Source organism: Eumetopias jubatus, unplaced genomic scaffold (genome assembly GCF_037043125.1).
Source record: "Eumetopias jubatus isolate StellerSeaLion01/CBP00866 unplaced genomic scaffold, mEumJub1_p1.0 scaffold_13, whole genome shotgun sequence".
Classification (NCBI taxonomy): Eukaryota; Metazoa; Chordata; class Mammalia; order Carnivora; family Otariidae; genus Eumetopias; species Eumetopias jubatus.
Window position 1 is genome coordinate 92690497 of NW_028274819.1, and position 26150 is coordinate 92716646.

At 37.1% G+C, this 26150-nt stretch overlaps 1 protein-coding gene across 2 annotated transcripts in view; it reads right to left on the reverse strand.

Annotated features, from left to right (window-relative positions):
* Positions 1 to 2941: 2941 nt before the first annotated feature.
* Positions 2942 to 26150, reverse strand: part of CHEK1 (checkpoint kinase 1) — a 28478-nt gene continuing 5269 nt past the window's right edge. Inside the window, exons 6-13 of one of the 2 annotated variants that reach the window (XM_028125917.2) lie at positions 14878 to 14961; positions 14135 to 14239; positions 11847 to 11942; positions 8184 to 8292; positions 7819 to 7996; positions 7421 to 7552; positions 5028 to 5129; positions 2942 to 3797 (exon numbers count right to left, since the gene is read on the reverse strand). In XM_028125917.2, the coding sequence (XP_027981718.1) occupies positions 3702 to 3797; positions 5028 to 5129; positions 7421 to 7552; positions 7819 to 7996; positions 8184 to 8292; positions 11847 to 11942; positions 14135 to 14239; positions 14878 to 14961 (902 nt within the window). In that variant the 3' untranslated portion in view covers positions 2942 to 3701. Of the gene's footprint in view, positions 3798 to 5027; positions 5130 to 7420; positions 7553 to 7818; positions 7997 to 8183; positions 8293 to 11846; positions 11943 to 14134; positions 14240 to 14877; positions 15067 to 26150 lie in introns of both variants that reach the window. The other variant, XM_028125915.2, reaches the window with a different exon arrangement.

The window sequence follows — 26150 nt, forward strand, 5'->3', positions numbered from 1 at the left end:
AGCTATTCATGCTAATGAAAATAAAAAAGCAACACATAAAAATTACATACAGCATAATTTCATTTATATGAAGTTCTAAAATAGGCAAAAGTAAACTACGTCATTTAAAGATGCATAAATAGGGGCGACTGGGTGGCTGAGTAGGTTAAGTGTCTGCCTTCAGCTCAGGTCGTGGTCCCGGGTCCTGGAATCGAGTCCCACATCAGACTCCCTCCTCAGCGGGGAGTCTGCTTCTCCCTCTGCCCCTACCCTGCTTGTGTTCGCTCTCACGCTCTCTCTCAAATAAATAAATAAAATCTTTTTTAAAAAATAAAATAAAGATGCATAAATAGCTGAGAAAACTAAAGGAAACCAAGGAGAGGATTATTATAAAAATAAATTTTATGATTACTTCTGGGGGAAAGGAGTGGGTTCTGAGTGGGAAGGGGTACAAGGGAAGGCTTGTGAGGGTCCAGAAATGATCTTTCTTCAACTGAGTTTGGTTAAACAGATTAACTTTACAACTGCTTGTTAAACCATACACATTGTATGTATTTATATTTATCTCAACAATCATACCCACTTCATACACCACACTATGCATACACACAACGCAGCACGCGTTGACCTTTCCATCAAAATTTTAGCTGTTATCTTTGGGTAATAATTCCATTCCCCCCATTTTTGCATTTTGCAAATTTTCGTTGCTAAGCAAACATTACTTTTAATAATGGGAGTAGGGCGCCTGGGTGGCTCAGTCGTTAAGCGTCTGCCTTCGGCTCAGGTCATGGTCCCAGGGTCCTGGGATCGAGTCCCACATCGGGCTCCCTGCTCCGTGGGAAGCCTGCTTCTCCCTCTCCTACTCCCCCTGCTTGTGTTCCTGCTCTTGCTATGTCTCTCTCTGTCAAATAAATAAAATCTTTAAAAAAAAAAATAATAATAATAATGGGAGTAAACACATTCTCCCAACAGTATAATGAACACTGCAGAAAAATTATGGCGGCTTATGTTTATTGAATGCCTTTTGTGCAACACAGTATACTATACTCTTTATACACATTAACTCATTTAAGATTAAAAACAACTCTAAAATGTCGTTATTATCAGTCTCTTTACAGAGGCGGTTGCCAATGCTCATGTAATTATTACTGTGAGAGCTAATCTGTCCAAGTCTGAATGGAACTTCCCCCTCATTCTACACAAATTCCAATAGCTGAGAAAGTTTGTTTACTATCCATCTATTCACCTTCCCCTTACAATATTCTGTAGCATTTTCTTCATCTGATATTTAATTTATTTGTTCAACAAATATTTACTTAGGGCCTACTATATTCCAGGTACTGTTCCACATACAAAATATACAAAGGGGCAGGAAGGGGCGGGGGAAGATATACAAAGGGAAAAAGAAATGAAGAAGTCTAAGTTTACATTTTGGTGTGGGAGACAGACTATAATTTCAGATAGTAATCAGTTCTATGAAGAAAACAAAACAGTGGGACAGTGATTGGGGAATATCCTCAGATATATTCTGAGGATAGACCGGATCAATGGAGTGTCTATTTCTTCATTAAACAACTATTCATTGCATGCTGTAATACATTAGGCACTCTTCTAGGTGCTGGGGACACAGAAGTGAACAGGACATATAGGATCCCTGACCTCAAGGAGCTTATATATTACATAGCAATGAGGGAAATGGACATTTAATAGGTAAATAAAAATATCTTATAATGTCAGATGGTGTTATGATGAAAAATAAAGAATGATAGAAGTGGGGTAACATTTTAGATAAGTCAAGGAAAGACTTTGCATAATGGGTGACACAAGCAAGGACTTAAAGTGAAGCACAAGCCACATGAATGTTTGGGAGTAAAGCACTCCAGGGAGAGGGAACATCAAAGGAAAAGATCTTGAGATAAGAATGTGTCTGCTCATGTAAACATGAGAACAGCAAAGCAGATACAGCTAGGGCAGGATAATAAGTAAGAAGAGGGGCAGAGGAGGCCCAGGCGCTGGTAAGAGGGCAGATCCCGTAAAGCCAGGAGGTGAGAAAGAAAATTTTGAATTTTGTTTGAAGTGTGACGAAAAGCCATGAGAATCGAGAACAGGGGGAGGATAACTGATTCACATTTTAGAAAGATCATTCTGACTCTTTGAACTGTTGTAGGATAAGTAATATGAAAAGAGAGGTAACAGTGCCTTCAACTAGAGTGCTTCTAGTAGAGGTGTGAAGTAGGATAGATTGTGGATAAATTTGCTAAATGGAATAGGATTTGCTGAATTAAATGTACAATATGAAAACCAGGTCAAGGAGGATTCCTGGGGTTTTGGCTTAAGGAACTGGAGAGCTGAATGTAGCATTTACTGGGATTAGGAGAAATTAGGGAAGAACAGGTTGGAAGACAGGGACCAAAAGCTGGTTTTGGTCTCGTGTTCACTATTAGTCAAGTGGAAATGTCAGCTTGGCTGTGTCTGTAAAGGTCTAAAGCTCACAAGAGAGGTCAAAGCCTGAGATAACTTTGTTTTTGAGAGTTACTAGTCACAATTCTCAAGAAAAAATTTTTCGTATTTGAGAATTTACTGGCTCAATTCTTAGGAGTCACCTATTGCTTCAAATTTATTTCTCCTATGGATATACTGCAGTGAACACAATTTACCAGTATATACTAATAAGCGATAAACTCTAACCATAAAATTTCACATGTTCTTAGCTTCAGACTAAAATGATTAATTTTATAAATTACCAAGAGAAAGGAATACAGGTCCCAACCTAAAACATTCAAATATTAATATAAATTTTATCAGAAGAACAAAGTCTTAGTAAACTTAATAGTAAAAGAATTAGGATCAGATCTATTTCTATCACAGCTTCCTTACTTCTCCCTCCTCTTTTATTCCCTACTACCTAGAAGCTTGGTCACCAAGAAGTCCACAGAGTTAGCTATTCATTTTCAAAATAGAATTTATTTCTGTAATAAAGAATTAAAATATGGCTGTGAAAGTAGAAAATAATATAGAAAAATATTTAAAATGTGCAATAGTAATTTTACAGTAAAGGTAGTTAAGCACTAGAGTCCATGCTCAACTTCTACTTGAAAGACAAACCAGTATTTTATATATTATTAACTACAATGGAGAAAACATACCTACTTGCAATTTTAAGTAACAGTTATAATTCAAAAACAGATTTATGTACTTGGTAAGGCCCTTGTGAAAATATAAGTACAAATCATGGGGATATATTTTTTGAAGTTGGTTTCACTTTATAGACTGATAAATCTACTGTCCAAAAGTCACAGGATTGCTTTATTACTAATCCATCCATATAATTAAATCAACATAGGAAACACCTACTTTTTGGATGAAACCAAATGTTTTGTTACCAATGCGACAAGAATATTTTTCATTACACTGGTATAAAAGCTGGTAAGCTCATGTATCCCCAAAGCTTGGTTTCCATCACATGGGTCTTTAGACACTAAACACAGGATGAAGAAATATCTAATGAGTTCTATCCATCCGTTCCCCAAAGCTTTACTTACAATGAAGATATAGGTATTGTTTGTATGAAGAACATACAAAAAGAATTGGAAAATGTTTGGCTAGAGGGAAGACAACTCTTCAGAGACTATTGTTTGCAGTTTGCAGAATAGGATAATCTTCTCTAGGAAGAATAATGTCAACATAGCAGCACTATATTCACCAGGAATCCAGTGGATCTCTCATGTGGCAGGAAGCCAAACCTTCTGGCTGCTCACAACATCGCTCAGCTTTCCTTTAATCTTCAGGAAGTGTCTCTTGAATTCTAATCCATCACCCTATATTAGGAATAATATCCAAAAATAATATCAAAAAAGAGACTGCCATAAAATCAAACTCTCTTTAGTGGTAAGTAGAGACAATTGTAGGTGGACATAGCTAAGGATGTCCACCTACAATTCTCTTCAGGTCCTCTTCTGAGGACCAAAAGTCTTAGAAGAAATAGCTACATAAGTAATTCCAACTTGCTTTTGGGCCCATCACAGTTCCCACCACACTGGGCTCAGAGAGCAGAAACAATGGCATCTTGTCTATTTCAAGCATTGTTATCTATGGACCTAAGTCACTGTTTTCCATAGGCACTAGGGGTTTGTAAACTAAAATTAAGCTACACAACTACACTGAAGTCTTGCCAAAATACTGTGGCAACAAAGCCAGTGATTCAGTTATGAGAAGAATTTCATTACACTAGGATCTTAATAATTTAATCCCATACTAAGCATCTAGACAATGGTAATGCAGCAAATTTCCAATTTTAGAATGTGACTTGTTTCTCCAACCTCCTTTAGAGCCATACACAATCTCTCAGCAAACATATTTGGTCTTACATACCAAGGCCAAACTATAACCTCAGAATCAGTAATTTCTAAAGAAATAACCAGAAATGTGAATAAGACTCTACGTATACAAATACTAATCACAGACTTACTTATGACAGATGAATGCTCATTAATTATATTGTACACTTGGACAAACATAATTGTTATTAAAAAGATATATATGGATTAAATAAGTTTAGAATGCTTTAAAATATTCAGGGTAATTACTGTTGGACAGTATAATTTAGGATTATTTTTATTTTATTTTTACTTATTTATATTTTCTACAAAAAAACTTCTATAATAAGGAAAATGTCATTTGAAAAAACTATGTTTTAGAAGGATAATGACAAAAAATAAATGTTCAGAACACTGAATGAAATCAATGTTACCATATATTTACGAATGCCATGTATATACAAATATAATGCCATTGAAAAAAAAATCTCTACATATAAGAGCATTTCCATATAGCACATACTAAAGAAGTAGTAAGACTACCATAATGAAATACAGTATAAAATAGGTCTCTGTTCTCTCTGGATGATTAGATTAAACTTGATTCATATTTTCTCCTTTATATGTTTTCATATTTTTTAGGTTTCTACAGTGAACATGTAATACTTCTTTAATAACAGTAAAACAAAGTTAAAAAAACAAACAAAACAGAAAACATATTGTTATATGTACCTTAGAAAGCCGGAAGTCAACCAAGATCTTCTCATCCATTTCTACCAAATTTACTTTGAAAATCAGTTTATTGTTTCTCCTATCAGTTGTTGATACAGTAACCTAAGGCAATATAAATAAGTTTAGCCTCAATTACAAAAACATTTGTAATACTTCTCATTTCAAGGAATGACTAAAAAATACACTGGTATACCACTATTGTGCAAAACTGGAACCTCATGTTCTGGGAAAGTACAAGATGCTTAACACATACACTGCTGGTGGAAATGTACAATGGTGTAGCTGCTTTGGAAAACCACTTGACAGCTCCTCAAAAAGTTAAACAGAGTTACTATACGCCTTAGCAATTCCATTAGCAGGTATATACGTAAGAAATTGAAAACATATTGTTATGGGTTGAATCGTATTCCCTCAAAATTCGTATGCTAAAGCCCTAACCCCTCAGAATATGACTGTATTTGAAGACTGGGTCTTTAAAGAGGTAACTGAGTTAAAATGAAACCACTAAGTGGGTCCTGATCCAATATGACTGGTATCTTTGTAAGAAAAAAAAAATTAGGATACAGAGAGAGACAGATAACAGGTACCCATGTGCACGGAGCAAAGGCCATATAAGGAGGCAGCAAGAGGACAGCCATATGAAAGCCAAGAAAAGAGGCTTCAGAAGAAACCGAACCTGCCAGCACCTTGATCTTGGACTTCTGTCTCTAGAACTGTGAAAAAATAAATTTCTGCTGTTTAAGCACCCAGTCTATGGTATTTTGTTATGACAGCCCTGGCAAAGTTTGTACAAAAACTTGTACAAAAATGTTCATAGCAGCATTACTCATAATAGCCAAAAAGTAGAAACATCCCAAATGTCCATCAACAGGTAAATGGATAAATAAAATAGTCTTCTATCCACAAAATGGAAGATTATTCCCCATAAAAAGGAATGAAATACTGATAAATGTAAACAATGCGGATTAACCCTGAAAACATTATGCTAAGTTAGAGAAGACAGACACAAAAAGCCATTTATATGATATTATATAATTCCATTTATATGAAATATCCAGAATAGGCAGTCCATAGAGACAGAAAGTAAATCAGTGGCTGCCAGGAAAGGAAGGAGTGACTGTTAATTGGTATAGTTTATTTTTGAGGCAATGGGAGGTTCTAGAATTAAATGATGGTAGCACAATCTTGTGAATATACCAAAACCACTAAATTATACACTTTAAAATGGTTAAAGTGATGATTTTTAGGTTACGTGAATTTCATCTCAGTAAACCTACCTGATTAAAAGAATAAATAAATTACCTACACAAGTGAGAGGAAAATCAGGCTGGCCTCAGATTTCTGCACAGTAACAATTTCCCCCAACTTTTAATTTTGAAAGCTTACAAATCTACAAAAAAAACCCTGAAAGAATCTACAATAATAACTATATACCCTTCACTGGTCTTATCAACCTAGATAAGTATATGTTTACTTGTCTTTTTTTATGTGGTTGTCTTTTTTTTTTTAGTTTTTCAACCAAGCTATAGAAGACAAACACTTCCACGTTTCTCCTATGAACAAAGACATTCTCCTACAAACCACAATATTATAACACTCAAGAAATTTGGCACTTATACAGAAACATTATCTAATATAAAACCATATTCAAATTTCCCCAATTATCCCAATAACATCCTTTATAGCTTTCTTTTCTTTAAATCCATGATTTAGTGAAAGATCATGCATTACATTATTTATCAGTCTTCTTTAATACATAATATTCACCTCTAATTGTTTTTTATGACATCAGATTTTTGAAAAGCCTAAAGACAGATTAGAATTTCAATGTTACAAATATGCTATAATAATATAAACAACAAAAACTGGTAGGTGGGAGCAGGGGAGATGGAAGAAATATGGGACTGTTAATGTATTCATCTTTCATAGAAGGGTATCTTTGTTACTGTTACAATTTAAGTATATATAGTTTTTAAAAACAATGATTTGCCTCTCGATATTTTTAATAACCTTTAAGAAGACTTTCAATATTATTTCTTAAGGTAAAGAACATTTTACTTAAGTCTTTTCAATCTCAGTTGTTTCTTTTTAAGATTTTTTTTTTTTTTTGGTCAGAGAGAGCAAGCGAGAGGAAGAGGAAGAGAGAGAGAGAGAGAGTACACAAGCAGGGGGAACAGCAGGCAGAGGGAGAAGCAGGCTCCCCGCTGAGCAAGGAACCCGATGCAGGAAGCAATCCCAGGACCCTAGGATCATGACCTGAGCCAAAGGCAGACGCCTAAGCGACTGAGCCACCCAGGCATCCCCCAATTGTTTCTTTTTCAAAAATATACTGATAATGATCGTTTTTTACTTAAATATTTACATTTTTCTTCAGGAAAATCAATGAAACATACCTGATTCATACAACTCTTTTTCCACTGATAGCCCAATTTCTCACAAGTCTCTTTCAGGCATTGATAAGATTTGTCTGCATCCAATTTGGTAAAAAATCGTGTCATCCTTTTAACCAAGCGCTGCCAAGGGTTCTACATGTCAAAGAGAGGAAACCTGAATAAATTTGGTATTACCAAAAGCAGTCATATCATAGCTATTCGGTCTGAAAATTCTTTTATGTGACTTAAGATTCTTATACAGGAAAGCATCCTCTAATTCTCTCCTCCTTGTTAAAAAAAAAAATCTGTATACACTAAAGTGTTAATACTATATTTCTAAGATTTATACATTTAAAAAAAGGTTATGACAAAAACTAGAAGTTTTTCATCACTTACTTGAAAAAACTAAATTCCCTTACCTGTGAGGATCCTGGGGTGCCAAGTAACTGACTATTCAGCAGCATATGATCAGGACATGTGGGTTGGGAAAAACTGATCCCTTGTACCAATTTATCAATATATGAAGGGCTGGTGTCCCATAAAGAAAGACCTGTCCGTGGTTCTGGCTGGGAACTGGAGTACTTCACATTTTCTTCACTGGAGCATTAAGATATGGGAAAAAAATATATCTTCAGATAAAATCAATCAGGCCTTTCTTATATGACATTACCATTCTCACACTGATAAAAATCACATTCATTATTAAGAAAAAATCTATACATGCATTCCTTCTTATGGGAACATTACATTCAACAACTATTTGATCTTTATTGATTAATCTTACCTAGAGGCACTGTTCACTGGAGAGAAGTCCAAATTGGATTGAATGTGTTTAGAAAAGCCACTAGGAGACTCTGATACACCACCTGAAGTGACTCGGGGCCTCTTTGCCCCTAAAAAAGAAAACATAAATACAAATGTTTTAAAACCACATCTAAATCCATTTATCCAAAACAAAATAGTTATATGACAAATAGTGGCTCCTTGTACATGATTACATAAGAAATGTGGTCATTATAAACTTAGGAGGACTCACTTGTCAAATTACACATTTCACAAATCCTGACTTGTAAGTATGTTCCAAGTGTGGGGTTTCACATAAAGGTCATTATTTTAATGGTACCATTTATAGTAACAGACAATGGTCTATGAAGACAAAGAGACCTAGCTAAAAAAATCAAAACTTTTTAAAATAAAAAATAATTTATGATAATGGCAATAAACATTATCAATCTACTCTATCCAACATTCTTTGCTCCCCTGAAAAAGGCACCAAGAATAATTATTATATAGAAAATGATGCCACTATAAATTCATGGTTACTATCCTTAGCTGGATCCTCAACACTGACAGTTAGTCCTATGTTTCTCTAGTCAGTTTCCTCTCCCTTTCTCCAAATGATTACTTCAAAACTTCTATACTCTTGTGAAATTTCCACAACTACCCACCCTTCCTTCCCTTCCATGCTCCTATCCAATGCCCATCCCTCTACTTGTATGTGAGCCCCATACCCTCCTTTCTCTTCAGGGGTCTTGATGCTCCTTCATTCCTTCTCTCTTAGACCTTCAGCCTTTTCCTATCAACTGGAACTGTCTCAAAACCATTTACACACACTTTTATTTAGCCAAACATTTTATTTATTAATTCATTTATCCAAATATTTTATTAAAGCTACTATGCATCAGGCAGTAAGATGAAAGAACAGCATACTGGCATGTTAATGAGAAAGCAGGAGAGAGAGAAAAATTAATGATACAGGACAAAAACAAAAGAATTGCTAGACAATGTCCCTGAGTAAGCAAAGGAGAACTGGGCATCGTGCACAAGACAGAGTTGGCTTATATCTGGAGCAGACAATTTATTCCTAGCAACTGAGGAGAAAGCAGAGTATACGAGCACAGAGGCAGCTGGTTAGGTGAGTAGAAATGGTGATGGGAGCTTGTGGAAGTTTCCTTATGATTGTTTCTACTTCTCAGTGAAGCAGGAAGTACTGTCACCAACTGAGAGTGAGGATGGGGAAGGAGGTATTAGAAGTTGAAGAAAAAAGAAAAGGCATACAAATGTGATTTAGGAGAGTGAGGTTGTGAAAGAAGTAAAGAAAGGCATTATAATTGCCTGGCAGAATTAAGGGCTCACTTGAGATTAGTGAGCCTGAATTTAAAGTGAACACTGTCATATATTTTGGTCCAAATGTGATCAGCTATGCAGGTGTTAAATGTAGAGTAGGCAGAAGACTGGATTAAACTTGGGTTAGGTTTTGACCAGTAAGCATAATGAAGAGAGAATAGGGCCGGAAAGCTGAAGCTGAATGTAAAGAAGACATTATAATGACTGACCTTGGGATTTAAAGTAGTGAGGATGGAAATGAGGACCTAGGGAGGGGGCAGATAAGAGATAGTGAAAAGGAAGTAGAATTAGTGGATTACATATCCAAGTAGGGTCAAAGGATTGCTGGAGTCAGGGTACTAGAGGAGGAAACCAGAAAAAAATATACCAGTAATCAAAGCAGGATGCTTGAAGAGATCAATAGAGGAGAGAGGGTCAAGGAAATATGAGATCAAGATATTGGAAGAATCATCCAAATGAATATTTAAATCACCAAGAACCATGACAAAATGTACATCAAGAGTCATGTTGGAGAGAGTGACAATGTGGCAGGAATTTTAATTGGGGGTTCAGAAGCTGACTGTAACAAGGATGGAACTGTGGGTGGTAATCTGATAATATGAGATTCAAAGTGAAGAGGGGGAGAAATGTAGGAAAAGGGGGAAAAGTGGCAATGAAGAACAAAAAGGATGTCTGCCCCACCCCGTGTTTCAAGGGTAGGAGCATGTGGGAAAGAAAACATCTACCACTGGAGAGGAAGCCTGTGTTCTCAGAAGAGAGTTGGATTCCTATTAGAACAGAGTGAAAGGTAAAAGACACATTCAGAGAAGAGTTAAAAACTCCTCATTCATCTCTAGCCATTGTGGTCTCTCCTCCCATTCACAGCCAGACTGCTTGAATGAGCTGTCTACACTCTGCTTCACTACCTCTCTTTTAGACTATAATCACTGTACTTAATTACTCCCAGGTCTCCACCAAACCTGTTCCTGCCACAATCCTGAATAACTATCGGGAAATTTTAGGGTTCGTTATTAATTCACTTAACAGTATTAGCTAGTATCATGCGTTTTCTTCTCTTAGCCTCAATTCCTCCATATTCTCCTATTATTCCTCCCATCTCTTTGGCTATTTTTCTCTGTTTCCCTGGCCTCTACCTATCTCTTAAATGTTAGAGATTTAAGTTTCCTTAAAGTTTCATACACTCAATTTCATCTACTAGTTTAAATTACTGTCTATTTGCAGAAAACACCTAAATACTGACATCTCAAGCCTGGTCCTATCTCCTGAGTTACACACATACACACATCTCTTGATTAGACAGTTTTACTTCTTAAATTCAACATGTCTAAAATCAAATAAAATTTCCCCCAATTCTGTTTTTCCTGAGTTATATTCCAGTAAATGGCACCACCACTTTCTGAGTTGGTAAACCCAGAAAGGAGTCATCCTGGATTCCTCATCCTCCTTCATTTTCTATATATAAACAATCACCAGTCCTATCAATTCTAATTGGTAAATTTCTTTGGAATCTACTTCCTCCTTCCAATCCCACTGCCACTAACCTCATCCAAGGTACCATCTTCTCACATTCAGGATCAAAAATGTCAAAAACAATAGGGAAAAAAAGGTAGCTAGAAAGATCTTTTAAAACTGAATATATTTAAAACCAGATCACGTATTTCCTGGCTTAAAATCTCTCAAAGGCTTCTTCAGTGGCCTCAAGTTAAAGTCCAAAATCCTTAATGTGGTTTATAAGGTCCCCCTCCACAATTTGGTCACTGTCTACCTTTCAACCTTCATCTCAAACCTCTCTCCCTCTCCCCCTTCTTTATTCACTCATTTATTCAATAAACATTTACTGAGAGCCTACAATGTACAACACACCGTGCTAACCTCTGGTGACAACCGTGATGAATAAGCCAGATACAGTCCATGCCATACTGGCCTTCTTTCAAGTTCTTCAAATGTACCACCTTCCAAATTCCAAGACTCTCCAGATGCTGCTTCTTCTGTTCAGAATCTGACACTCATCTTGCTAGTACTCATCTAGCTAGCTCCCCTTTAATCTTCAGACCTTAGATTTAATGTGATTTCCTCAGAAAGACAAGTTTTCTCTGTCACTTAAGACTTGGTCAAACACTTAGCTATAGTACTCTGACTTTCCACCTTATTAATAAACTTCAAAATTCATTTTTGTATTTCTGTTTTCCCTACTAGACATTATAACCAACCAACATGAGGACTTAGACCACAGGTATCTTGTGTTGTTGACTTGTAATACTGACTGCCAAGGGTCTTTTCTTTCACAGAAAAAAAATACTTGTATTTTTCATGATATTACCTTTCTTGAGAGGTTTGTTGTACCATCGATCTTTTTTGATGTCTGGGATGGTAATTCTTACTGATGGATTCTCAACTAGGATTTTATGCAGCAAAGCTGAAAATAAAATATTAATACAACATTTACAAAAGAGTCATGCAGATTAGAAACTTGTGCTGTGGAACATATTCTCTATTAGTCTCCTTATATCCAAATATTTCTGGGCAAGAGAAAGAATAAAGCTACTACATTATTGCTTTAATTTCATGTAGTTGCTCTTTGCTACTGTCTATATCTTAGAAGATCATTCTCAGATCTAATTCTCAGCTGTCTGCAAGTAAGCAGAATAAGAGTCTGGTGGAAATGTTTCTCCCCATGTGACAACATTAACAAAAAGATACAAAAACCCTCATCCGCTTTCAATACCAAACTTCATTGTTCCAATATGTCATGTTACATCCTCATTCACACAGTTTTATAAGGAAAATTTACTTTCCAGTAACTTTTTAAGAGACAATAATGTAAGCAACTATCATCCTAAAGTATCTTAATTATCTTGATAAAAAATTCATACATCTCCGAAAGCCAAAATTATTTTCTAATGGACCAAAGATTTAAATGAAAAACTGAAGCTATAAAAACACGAAAACACAGGGAATTTTTTTCTAAAGTTAGGGGTAGGGAAGACCTTTCCAAACATAACAATACAGTCAGAAAACCACAAAGAACAAAATAATAGATCTGAATAAAAATATAAAATTTCTGCATGTGAAAATAACATAAACAAAATAAAAATGCATGGCAAATTGTGAAAAATATTTGTAACAAATGCAAAGATCTAATGACATTAATGTTAAAAAAAAAAACTCATACAAAGTAGTAAGAAAACCTCACTGCCACAAGTGAGCAAAACAGATCATCTATAAAAATGGACAAAAAGCTAGCAATGGATGTACAACCTCATTGGTATTAAATTAAAAATAAAAATAAGAAAACAGTGAATACAGGGGTGCCTGGGTGGCTCAGTCGGTTAAGCAACTGACTCTTAGTTTCCACTCGGGTTGCGATCTCAGAGTCCTGAGATCGAGCACCATGTTGGGCTCCATGCTCAGTGCGGAGTTTGCAGAAGACGGTCTCTACCCCTCCCCACTGCATGCATCATGTGTGCTCTCTCTCTAAAATAAATAAATCTTTGGGGCGCCTGGGTGGCTCAGTCAGGTAAGCATCTGCCTTCGGTTCAGGTCATGATCTCAGGGTCCTGGGATTGAGTCCCAGATCAGGCTCCCTGCTCAGTGGGGAGCCTGCTTCTCCCTCTGCCTGCCGCTGCTCCCCCTGCTGGTGCGTGCACTCTCTCTGTCAAATAAATAAATAAATAAAATCTTTAAAAACAAATAAATAAAATCTTTAAAAAATTTTTTTTAAATATTAACTAATGAGATTGTGATGAAATGGTACAAACTTTCTAAAAAAGCAATTTGGGGGGGTGGGGGGGTGAGTTAGCCTGGTGATGGGTATTAAAGAGGGCATGTATTGAATGCAGCACTGGGTGTTATACGCAAACAATGAATCATGGAACACTACATCAAAAACTAATGATGTAATGTATGGTGATTAACATAACATAATAAAATAAAATTTTAAAAAAATTATAAAACACAGAAGAAAAAAAAGCAATGTGGCCAAGTAAACCATAATAATTAAAAACTGCATACATTCCTGACACTTGTGGATTTTTTTTAATTACATGATTTAAAGGTATGTGCATTACGTGGATGATCACCGTATCTCTTTCATAAGTGAAAAATTTTAAAAAAATATATAAATCTCTAAAAGAAGTGAATTGGATGACTATAGTAAAACATACCCACATAGCAAAATTCCATCACAGCCTTTAAAAACAATGATGTAGACCTACAATTACAGTCATGGAAAAATGTCCATGACTACAGCATTAAGACAAAAAAAAGGTTATAAAATAGCATGTGTAGTGTGATCTCATTTTCTATAAAAACATACATAGTTATAAATAATATACATACATAACAAACATATTTGTTATACATTTTTACAACAAAGTGTAGAACTGCATATCAAAATATTAAAAGAAGCTATTTCTGAGTGCTGGAATTATACAGTCGGCTTTTTTTAAAAAAATTATTATTTTCTAATCTATCTGCAAGGACCACATATTACTTATGTGATTATTTAAAAGTTAAAAAGAAAAATATATATATATAAGAAAAAATTCAAACATCACTAAGCTTCATTATCCAAGAAATCAGTACTTTCAATCAACATAACCCAGTTACCTAGAGGAGCTGAATCAATTTTTTTCCAAGGGTTGAGGTATGTCTTTTTTTCTTTCCAATCAGAATATTCCTGACAACTGTCACTGGGCTGGTCCCATGGCAATTCTAAAAAAGAAACAAGTCCCGGTTTTCTGAATGTTCACATTATTATATAGTAAAGTTTTAAAGGAAAATAGTCAATGATACAAACCCATTAAAAGTTTCCTCCAAATTAATTCAATATGGTTTTCAAAGTAAGAATGCCAACTCACAGACATATGAGGCACTTCAAAGATAAACTATCACTTCTGCTCTACTGTTTCCAAAATTATTCACATGAATCTTAAGAGATTGCTATTGTGATATTTTATTTAATAGCTATACATACCTCATTTTTAAAAAGTTTTGGGATTCAAAGTTCCAACTTAGTTATAAATAAGTTCACTATTAAAATACAATCATATAGGGGATGCCTGGGTGGCTCAGTCCGTTAAGCATCTGCCTTCAGCTCAGGTCGTGATCCCAGGGTCCTGGGATCGAGTCCCACATCGGGCTCCTTGCTCAGCAGGGAGCCTGCTTCTCCCTCTGCCTGCCACTTCCCCTGCTTGTGTTCTCTGACAAATAAATAAAATCTTTAAAAAATTTAAAAAAAAATATTATCATATAAATATGGATTTCCTTGGTTTGTTTAATTTATTTTGGTATAACAAATCTGGCTTTCCATAGGACAGGAGTTTCATCATGATTAATTAAACAGCTCTTACCTCCAGCCAACATTGCCGTAAGTACTATTCCACAGGACCAAACATCAACTGGCTCTGCATGAAATTCTTTTCTCTTTAGAAGTTCTGGAGCAACATAAGGTAAAGTACCACACATCTTGTTCAATAAACGTTCACGATTATTATGCCGAAACACTGTTGCCAAGCCAAAGTCAGAGATTTTGAGGTTATCTAAACCAAAGGAAAAATGAATGGCACTGGATAAAAATGTTCTATAAATAGATATACTTAAAGGAATTAAGTTTTACTGGAAAATCACTGGTGTTAAAGTGTGTAGCACTTTTCTACCTTAAAATGACAAAAAAGAAATTTTTTTTAAGATTTTACTTATTTAATAGAGAGAGAGAGAGCGCACAAGCAGGGGGAGAGGCAGGCAGAGGGAGAGAAAGAAGCAGGCTCCCCACTGAGCAGGGAGCCCAATGCGGAGCTCTATCCCAGGACCCTGGGATCATGACCCGAGTGAAAGCAGACCCTTAACTGACTGAGCCACCACGGCACCCCAAAAAAGAAATTTTAAAAAAGAAGAAATAAAAGATATCATCACATAACTAAAAACTAGAAAAAGGCCTCATTGTTTCTATTAAGAGAAAAATCATCAACACACAAAACAGTTTGGACCAGGTTCAAGAAAGACACTGGAGTCAAAAGGGGTTGCCCTTCTGGAAAAAGGACACTCTAGTCTTAGGTTGAAAGCGAGCCAAGACCTTCATCAACTTGTACAGAGGGCAGGAAGGAGACATCAATAACATGACAGGCATAACTTTCTCAGCAGCAAACAAACCCAGCTGGCAGGAAGAAAATATGTAAAGATGTACCAAAGCTAAAGATCCACAAACCACTAGAACTTCTTGTCAAAGCAGCTAAGTTTAGAAAAGGAGGAACTCTGCACAAAAAATAAACCAGAAGAGCAAATTTCCTCTAACTTCCCATCTCTAACACACAACTGCAGGCAGAGCTTTCAATTATCCTGTTCTTAGTGAATATCCGCTGTAACTGAGTGACACTTTGCTAGCCAATGCAGGTACACAAATCACTGAAGATTAACAATAGCCAACTGCTACGAAAGTTATAAAAATACAAAGCATTATAAGATCTTATAGCAAGGGAATCTAATCTAATCTTAGGAGGGAGGGAAGTCCCCCTATTACCAAGGTGTCAAACGGTATAACCTTTTTAGAAGGCAATCTGACAATCTGGAAATTTGAAATATTCACTCTTGGAACTAGCAATTCCCATTTCCAGGACCACAAACACAGAAATACTCCCTAAAATTCACAAATATAAGGATATTCCTAGCAATATCATCTGTAGATAGCTTAAATATCCATCAATAAAGAAATGATAAAATCTTACTGCACATGTATACAATGAAAACTATGTTGGTAAGTTGTTATTTAAAGAAAAGGGGGGGGCGCCTGGGTGGCTCAGTCAGTTGAGTGTCCAACTATTGGTTGTGTCTCAGATCATGATCTTGAGGTCGTGGGATCAAGCCCTGCGTCCACCGTCCACCCCGCATTCAGTGCAGAATCTGCTTGTCCCTCTCCCTCTGCTCCTCCCCCTGCTTTCTCTCTCTCCGGAATAAATAAAATCTTAAAAAAAAAAAAAAATCTATCTATAGTACAGACATGGAATAGGGTGTAAGTGAAAAAAAAAGACAAGTGCCATAGCAAATATCCATTATAACACGACCCAATTTTTATATTGGGCCTGTGCACAAATTTATAGAACAGACATTGCTGTTCTATCTTTTTAAATCTAGAAACAACTTTAATGTCCTAAAATGAGGATAAAATCAAGTATATCCACACAATATAATAATGTAAGGCATGGATGATGTTTACCTGCATTTGAATTGGGAGGTAGCTCCTCTAATTATCCTTTTAATAGCTATACATGACACAATCTTGACAAACCACTGGGATTAAGAGTGCCAAGTTACCAGTGAAAATGCTAATGAATAACTGTAACATTCCTCGTATTTTGTTGTTTCCATATGTCTGCAACATAATACTCAGGTTAAAGACCTGCATATAATAAATTCTAAACTGAGGGGTGTGGTTATCTCTGAGAAAAAGGGAATACATTTGTGAAGGAATACACAGAGCTTGGACTATATTCACAATGTTTGCTTTTTAAAAAAAACTATTGTTAAATATTGAATAGGAACAAAAGAATATTTATATAATATGCAGGATATGAGGATATAATGAACATCCACTTATCCAATACTCAATTTAAGAACATTCTATTTCCTTTGAAACCCCCTATAATTACTTGTCTCAAGATAGTCCCTTCCCTACTTTCTCAGAAGTGACCACCATTCTGATTTTTAATATATTCTTTTTTCTTTGTGGTTTTCCCCATATGTGTATCTCTAACTGATATATTTAATTTTACATATTTCTGAACTTCATTTAATAGAATCATACTTGTATGAATACTTCTACGAAACATATCCATGTCATTACTTTCACTACTTGTACCTATCAACAACAGAATAGACATTTAGGTTGTTTCAGTTCTTTGCTATTATAAACACCGATGCTTTGAGCAATGTACATATGTATAATGTTTTTTGTTTTATTTTTAAGATTTTATTTATTTTTGTGAGAGCGCAAGCATGAGTGGAGGGGGGCAGGGAGGGGGCAGCGGGAGAAGCAGACTCCCCGGGGAGCAGGGAGCCCAATGCTGGGCTTGATCCCAGGACCCTGAGATCATGACCTGAGCCAAAGGGAGACACATAACTGACTGAGCCACCCAGGCACCCTAACGTTTTATTTTTTAAGCCAGGTTGGTACACAGGTAGTTACTGTATTTTTATATTATATCACATGTGTTTTAAATAAACTTTTATATGCCTGAACTTTCTTAAGTAAGCTCTACACCCTGGGCACCTGGGTGGCTCAGTAGGTTAAGCATCTACCTTCAGCTCAGTTCATGATCTCAGGGTCCTGGGATTGAGCCCGACATTGGGCTCCCTGCCCAGCAGGGAGTCTGCCTCTCCCTCTGCCCCTCTGCCAATTTATGCGTTCTCTCTCTCAAATAAATAAAATCTTAAAAAAAAAAAAAAAAGTAAGCTCTACACCCAACCTGGGGCTCAAACTCACAAGCCCAAGATCAAGAGTAGCATGCTCTACCAACTGAGCCAGCCAGGCACCCCATGTCTAAATGTTTTTTTAAGTTTTAAGTAACGTAAAGGTTTTTATACACTATAAATACAAAATAAAATGAAGTCCTGAAAAATAAAGTCCACATGCACATTAAAAAAGCATATATCCTATGGTCCATGCCATGCCAGGTCCCTAAAGTTTGGAGTTTTAAAACTCAGCCAGCCTGCCTGGGATAGAACACAGGTACACTGCGATGCTGGCAGGCAGACAGCCCAGACACAGACAGGGTGAAGGAAGCGATCTGAGGGATTCCTCTGGACACACGCTTTTCTGGGAGGGCTTCCTGGACAGTGGCAGGTACAAACTCCCCTCTCCAGGGATGAGGGAGGGGGCTGATGCCATTTCTCTCCCCTGCCCCTCAGCATAAACTAACTTCAGTAAGCAGCACAGCACCAACACTGGTAGCGTGAACTGCTTATACCAAGCCTCACCCACCCAGTGCTCTGAAGGTGCTGTTTTTCTCAGACAAGTATGCCTGAGACCGGTGCAGCAGACCGCTCCCTCAGAAGACCAGCACAAATCCCCCACATGCACCAAGTCTACTGACAAGAGAGTTCTGCGGAGCTTCAGCACTAGTGGAAATAGCATCAGGTCTCTTTTAACAAGCAGACCAGAACATACCTAGCTAAAACTCAGCATACTCTGGCCAAGGTCCAAACACTCCCCACTGCAGGCAAGGAGAAACTCTGCAGAGGACTAACCTGAGGGAAAGAGCAACCAAAATACAGCCAGAGAGTACATACACATACCTCAGAGACACTTCCTAAAGCACCAGGCCCTAGACAGTGTAGGACCTCTTCTTTATAAAGCCATTACTCCCAGAAGCAGGAGACATAACAGGCTTTCCTAATACACAGAACAAAATAAAGACCTAGACAAAATGTCAAGATGGAGGAATTCATCCCAAAATAAAGAACAAGAAAAGGTCACAGCCAGGGCTCTGATTGAAACAGATATAAATAATACGCCTGACCCAGAACTTAAAGCAACAATCGCAAGAATACTAGCTGGACTTGAAAAAAGCACAGAAGACACGAGGGAGTCTCTTATCTCAGAGATAAAAGATCTAAAAACTAGTCAGACCAAAACAAAAAATGTAATTAACTGAGATTTAAAACCAACTGGATGTAATGACCACAAGAATGGAAGAATTGGAGGAATGAATAAGTGATACAAAAGATAAAATTACGAAAACCAATGAAGCTGAAAAGAGGGAAAGAAAAATATTAGATCACAAATGCAGACTTAGGGAATTCAGTGACTCCATCAAACATAATAACATTCGTATCATAGGAGTCCCAGAAGAGAGTGAAAAGGGGACAGAAGGTTTATTTGAGAGAATAATAGCTGAAAATTTCCCTAATCTGGGGAAGGAAACAGATATCCAGATCCAGGAGGCACAGAGAACTCCCATCAAAATCAACAAAAGCAGGCCAATACCAAGACATAACACAGTTAAATTTGCAAAATATAGAAATAAGGGAAAAAATCCTAAAAGCAGCAAGATAAAAGAAATCCCTAACTTACAGGGGAAGACAAATAAGGTTAGCAGCAGATCTCACCACAGAAACTTAGCAGGCCAGAAGAGAGTGGTGACATATTCAACATACTGAATGGGAAAAATATGTAGCCAAGAATACTTTAGCTAGCAAGGTTGTTATTCAGAATAAGAGGAGAGGTACAGAGTTTCCCAGACAAACAAAAACTAAAGGAGTTTATGACCACTAAACCAGCCCTGCAAGAAATATTAAAGGAGACTCTTTGAGTGGGAAAGAAAGACCAAAAACAACAAAGACTAGAAAGGAACTGAGAAAAATCTCCAGAAACAACAACTTTATAGGTAATGCAATGGAACTAAATTCATATCTATCAATAATTACTCTGAATGTAAATGGACTAAATGCTCCAATCAAAAAACATAGGGTGTCAGAATGGATTAAAAAACAGAATGGATATGCTGCCTACAAGAGACTCATTTTAGACTTAAAGACACCTGCAGATTGAAACTGAAGGGACAGAGAACCATTTATCATGTTAATGGAAGTCAAAAGAAAGCTGGCGTAGCAATATTTATGTCAGACAAACGAGATTTTATTTTATTTTATTTATTTTTTAAAGTAAGCTCCACACCCAGCCTGGAGCCCAACACAGGGCTTGAACTCACGGCCCTGAGATCAAGACCTGAGCTAAGATCTAGAATGAGATGCTTAACCGATTGAGCCACCCAGACACCCCGAGCCGAATGAGATTTTAAGCCAAAGACTGTAACAAGAGATGAAGAAGGGCATCATATCATAATAAAGGGGTCTATCTAACAAGAGGACCTAACAAGTATAAATATTTATGCCCCTAACTTGAAAGCACTCAAATATATAAAACAATAACAAACATAAGGAACTCATTGATAATAATACAATAATAGCAAGGGACTTTAACACCCCACTTACAGCAATGGACAGATCATCTAAGCAGAAAATCAAGAAGGAAACAATGGCTTCAAATGACACACTGGCCCAGACGGACTTAACAGATATATTCAGAACATTTCATCCTAAAGCAACAGAATGCACATTTCTTTCAAGTGCATATGGGACATTCTCCAGAACAGACTACATACTGGGTCGTAAATGGGCCCAACACGTACAAAAAGACTGAGATCATACCATATATACTTTTTGACCACGACGCTATGAAACTTGAAGTCAACCACAGAAAAAATTTGGAAAAACCACAAATACATGGAGATTAAAAAACATCTTACTAAAGAATGATTTGAGAAACAAGGCAGAGGATCATAGGGCAAGAGAGGAAAAAATGAAACAAGAAGAAACCAGAGAGGGAGACAAACCATACAGACTCTTAATCTCAGGAAACAAACTAGGGTTGCTGGAGTGGAGGTGGATGGGAGGGATGGAGTGGCTAGGTGATGGACACTAGGGAGGGTAAGTGTTGTGGTGAGCACTGTGTATTGTGTAAGACTGATGAATCACAGACTTGTACCCCTGAAACAAATAATACATTATATATTAATAAAAAAAATTCAGCTCAGTCACAATAGGCATATTTTGAATGCTCAATGGCCACATGAGGTTAGCAGTTACTCTTGATGTACAGAGGTACAGAACATTTCGATCATTGCAGAAAGTTCTACTGTACAGTGCATTAGTCTAAAGAAAACTGACTGCTACACAATTACAATAAATGAGGTACTTTTACTACTCATTTTGGCATATAAAAAAAATATGCTACTAAATAATGAATGGCCCACCCAGGAGATTAAAGAATTAAAAACCACATGGAAACAAATGATAATGAAAACATGAAAAAGCCTTTGGGATGCAGCAAAAGCAGTCATAAGAGGGAAATATATAGCAACACAAGCCTGCCTCAAGAAGCAAGAAAAATCTCAAATAAGCAACAACCCTTACACACAAAGGAGCTAGAAAAATAACAAATGAAGCCTAAAGCCAGCAAAAGAAGGGAAATAAAAAAGATTAGAGAAGAAATGATACAGAAACAATCAAAAAACCCAGCAGAACAGATCAGTGAAAACAGGAGCTAGCTCTTCAAAACAATAAAATTAATAAACCCCTAGCCAGACTTACCAAAAAGAAAAGAGAAAGGACCCAAATAAACAATGAGAATGAGAGAAGAGAGATAACAACCAACACCACAAAAATATAAACAATTATAAGAGAATAGTATGAAAAATTATATGCCAACAAATTGGGAAATCTGCAAGAAATGGATAAATTCCTAGAAACATGAAAACTTGAACAAACAAATAACAAGGAAAGAAACTGAATCGATAATCAAAAATCTCCCAAAAAAAAAGTCTGGGGCCAGATGGCTTCACAGAGGAATTCTACCAAACATTTAAAGGAGAGTGAATACCTATTCTCAAACTGTTCCAAAAAATAGAAATGGAAGGAAAACTTCCTAACTCATTCTACGAGGCCACCTTACTTTCATTCCAAAACCAGACAAAGAACCACTAAAAAAGAGAACTACAGGTCAATATCCCTGATGAACATGGATGCAAAAATTCTCAATAAGATACCAGCAAATCGAATCCAACAGTACATTAAAAGAATGATTCACCGCAATCAAGTGGGATTTATTCCTGGGTTGCAAGGGTGGTTCAACATCCGCAAATCAATCAATGTGATACAATACATTAATAAAAGAAGAACAAGAACCGTATGATCCTCTCAATAGAGGCAGAAAAAGCATTTGACAAAGTACAGCATCCTTTCTTGATCAAAACTCTTCAGACTATAGGGATAGAGGGTACATACCTCAATATCATAAAAGCCATCTATGAAAAACCCACAGCGAATATCATTCTCAATGGGGAAAAACTGAGAGCTTTCCCCCTAAGGTCAGGAACATGGCAGGGACGTCCACTATCACCACTGCTATTCAACATAGTATTAGACGTCCTAGCCACAGCAATCAGAAACAAAAAGAAATCAAAGGCATCCAGATTGGCAAGGAGGAAGTCAAACTCTCACTCTTTGCAGATGATATGATACTTTATGTGGAAAACCGAAAAGACTCCACCCCAAAACTTCTAGAACTCATACAGGAATTCAGTAAAGTGGCAGGATATAAAATCAATGCACAGAAATCAGTGGCATTCCTATACACCAAGACAGAAGAGAGAGAAATTAAGGAGTTGATCCCATTTACAATTGCGCCCAAAACCATAAGATACCTAGGAATAAATCTAACCCAAGAGGCAAAGAAACTGTACTCAGAAAACTATAAAATACTCATGAAAGAAATTGAGGAAGACATAAAGAAATGGAAAAACATTCCATGCTCATGGATTGGAAGAACAACTATTGTGAAGATGTCAATGCTACCTAGAGCAATCTACACATTCAATGCAATCCCCAGCAAAATACCATCCACTTTTTTCAAAGAAAACGGCATAAATCATCCTAAAATTTGTATGGAACCAGAAAGACCCCGAATAGCCAGAGGAATGTTGAAAAAGAAAAGAAAAGCAAAGCTGGTGGCATCACAAATCCGGACTTCCAGCTCTATTACAAAGCTGTCATCATCAAGACAGTATGGTACTGGCACAGAAACAGACACATCGATCAATGGAACAGAATAGAGAGCCCAGAAATGGACCCTCAACTCTATGGTCAACTAATCATCGACAAAGCAGGAAAGAATGTCCAATGGAAAAAAGACAGTCTCTTCAACAAATGGTGTTGGGAAAATTGGACAGCCACATGCAGAAGAATGAAACTGGACGATTTCCTTACACCACACACAAAAATAGACTCAAAATGGTTGAGAGACCTCAATGTGAGGCAGGAGTCCATCAAAATCCTAAAGGAGAACACAGGCAGCAACCTCTTCGACCTCAGCCACAGCAACTTCTTCCTAGAAACATCGCCAAAGGCAAGAGAAGCGAGGGCAAAAATGAACTATTGGGACTTCATCAAGATAAAAAGCTTTTGCACAGCAAAAGAAACAGTCAACAAAACCAAAAGACAGCTGACAGAATGGGAGAAGATATTTGCAAATGACATATCAGATAAAGGGCTAGTATCCAAAAATCTATAAAGACCTTATCAAACTCAACACCCAAGGAACAAATGATCCAATCAAGAAATGGGCAGAAGACATGAACAGACATTTCTGCAAAAAAGACATCCAAATGGCCAAAAGACATGAAAAAGTGCTGAATATCACTCGGCATCAGGGAAATACAAATCAAAATCTCAATGAGATACCACTTCACACCAGTCAGAATGGCTAAAATTAACAAGTCAGGAAACGACAGATGTTGGTGAGGATGCAGAGAAAGGGGAACGCTCCTACACTGTTGGTGGGAATGCAAGGTGGTGCAGCCACTCTGGAAAACAGTATGGAGGTTCCTCCAAATGTTGAAAATAGAGCTACCCTATGACCCAGCAACTGCACTACTGGGTATACCCCAAAGATACAAATGTAGGGATCCGAAGGGGTATGTGCACCCCGATGTTTATAGCAGCAATGTCCACAATAGCCAAACTATGGAAAGAGTCTAGATGTCCATCAACAGACGAATGCATAAAGAAGACGTGGTACACATATCTACAATGGAATATTATGCAGCAATCAAAAAATGAAATCTTGGGGCGCCTGGGTGGCTCAGCCAGTTAAGTGGCTGCCCTCGGCTCAGGTCATGATCCCAGGGTCCTGGGATCGAGCCCTGCGTCGGACTCCCTGCTCCGCGGAGAGCCTGCTTCTCCCTCTCCCTCTGCCCTGCCGCTCTACCTATCTGTACTCTCTCTGTGTCAAATAAATAAAATCTTAAAAAAAAAAATGAAATCTTGCCATTTGCAACGACGTGCATGGAATTAAGAGGGTGTTATGCCAAGTGAAATAAGTCAATCAGAGAAAGACAATTATCATATGATCTCACTGATATGTGGAATTTGAGAAACAAGACAGAGGATCATAGGGGAAGAGGAAAAAATGAAAGTAGACAAAACCAGAGAGGGAGACAAACCATAAGAGACTCTTAATCTCAGGAAACAAACTGAGGGTTTCTGGAGGGGGAGGGGGTGGGAAGGATGGGATGGCTGGGTGATGGACACTGGGGAGGGTATGTGCTATGGTGAGCGCTATGAATTGTGTAAAGACTGATGAATCACAGACCTGTACCTCTGAAACAAGTAATACATTATATGTTAATAAAAAAAAATTCTTCTTGAGCAATCCAAGCAAAATTGTTAAAAGCACATGGATCAGGTTGATGTAAGTGAAATAAATGTATTACGATTAAAAAAAAAAAGAATGATAGAAATCTGTTGGATTTCTATACACCAATAAAGCAGCAGCAGAAAGAGAAATCAAGGAATCGATTGTACCAAAAACCGTAAGATACCTAGGAATAAAACCAAAGAGGTAAAAGATCTGTACGCTGAAAACTACAGAACACTTATGAAAGAAATTGAAGAGGACATGAAGAAATGGAAAACCATTCCATGCTCATGGATTGGAAGAACAAATATTGTTAAAATGTCTATACTATCCAAAGCAATCTACTCATTTAATGCAATCCCTATCAAAATACCACCAGCATTTTTCACAGAGCTAGAATAAACAATCCTAAAATTTGTACGGAACCACAAAAGACCCCAAATAGCCAAATCAATCTTGAAGAAGAAAAGCAAAGCTGGAGGCATCACAATTCTGGACTTTAAGCTGTATTACAAAGCTGTAATCATTAAGACAGTATGTACTGGCACAAAAACAGATACATAAATCAATGGAACAGAATAGAAAATTTAGAAATGGACCCACAGCTATCTGGTCAACTAATCTCCAACAAGCATGAAAGAATAACCAATGGAAAAAAGACGGTCTCTTCAACAAATGGTGTTGGGAAAACTGGACAGCAACATGCAAAAGAATGAAACTAGGGGTGCCTGGGTGGCACAGTCCATTGAACATCCAACTCTTGGTTTCGGCTCAGGTCGTGAGATCTCTGTACTCAGTGTGGAGTCTGCTTGAGTTTCTCTCTCCCTCTCCATCTGCCTCCCCACCTCATACTCTCTCCCTCTCTCTTAAATTAAAAAAAAAAAAAAAAGAACGCAAATGGACTACTTTCTTACACTATACACAATAACAAATTCAAAATAGATGAAAGAGCAGGGGCGCCTGGGTGGTTCAGTTGGTTAAGCATCTACCTTCGGCTCAGGTCATGATCCCAGGGTTCTGGGATCGAGCCCCATGTCAGGCTCTCTGCTCAACGGGGAGCCTGCCTTTCCTTTTCCCTCTGCCTGCTGCTCCATCTGCTTGTGCTCGTGTGTACCCGCTCTCTCTCTGTCAAAAAAATAAATAAAATCTAAAAAAAAAAAATAGATGAAAGACCTAAACATGATACAGGAAACCCTCAAAATCCTAGAGAGGAACACAGGCAGCAACCTCTTTGACATCGACAGTAGCAACTTCTTACTAGACACATCTCTGGAGGCAAGGGAAACAAAAGCAAAAATGAACTATTAGGATTTCATCAAGATAAAAAGCTTCTTCACAGCAAAGGAAACAATCAACAAAACTAAACAGCAACCTTTG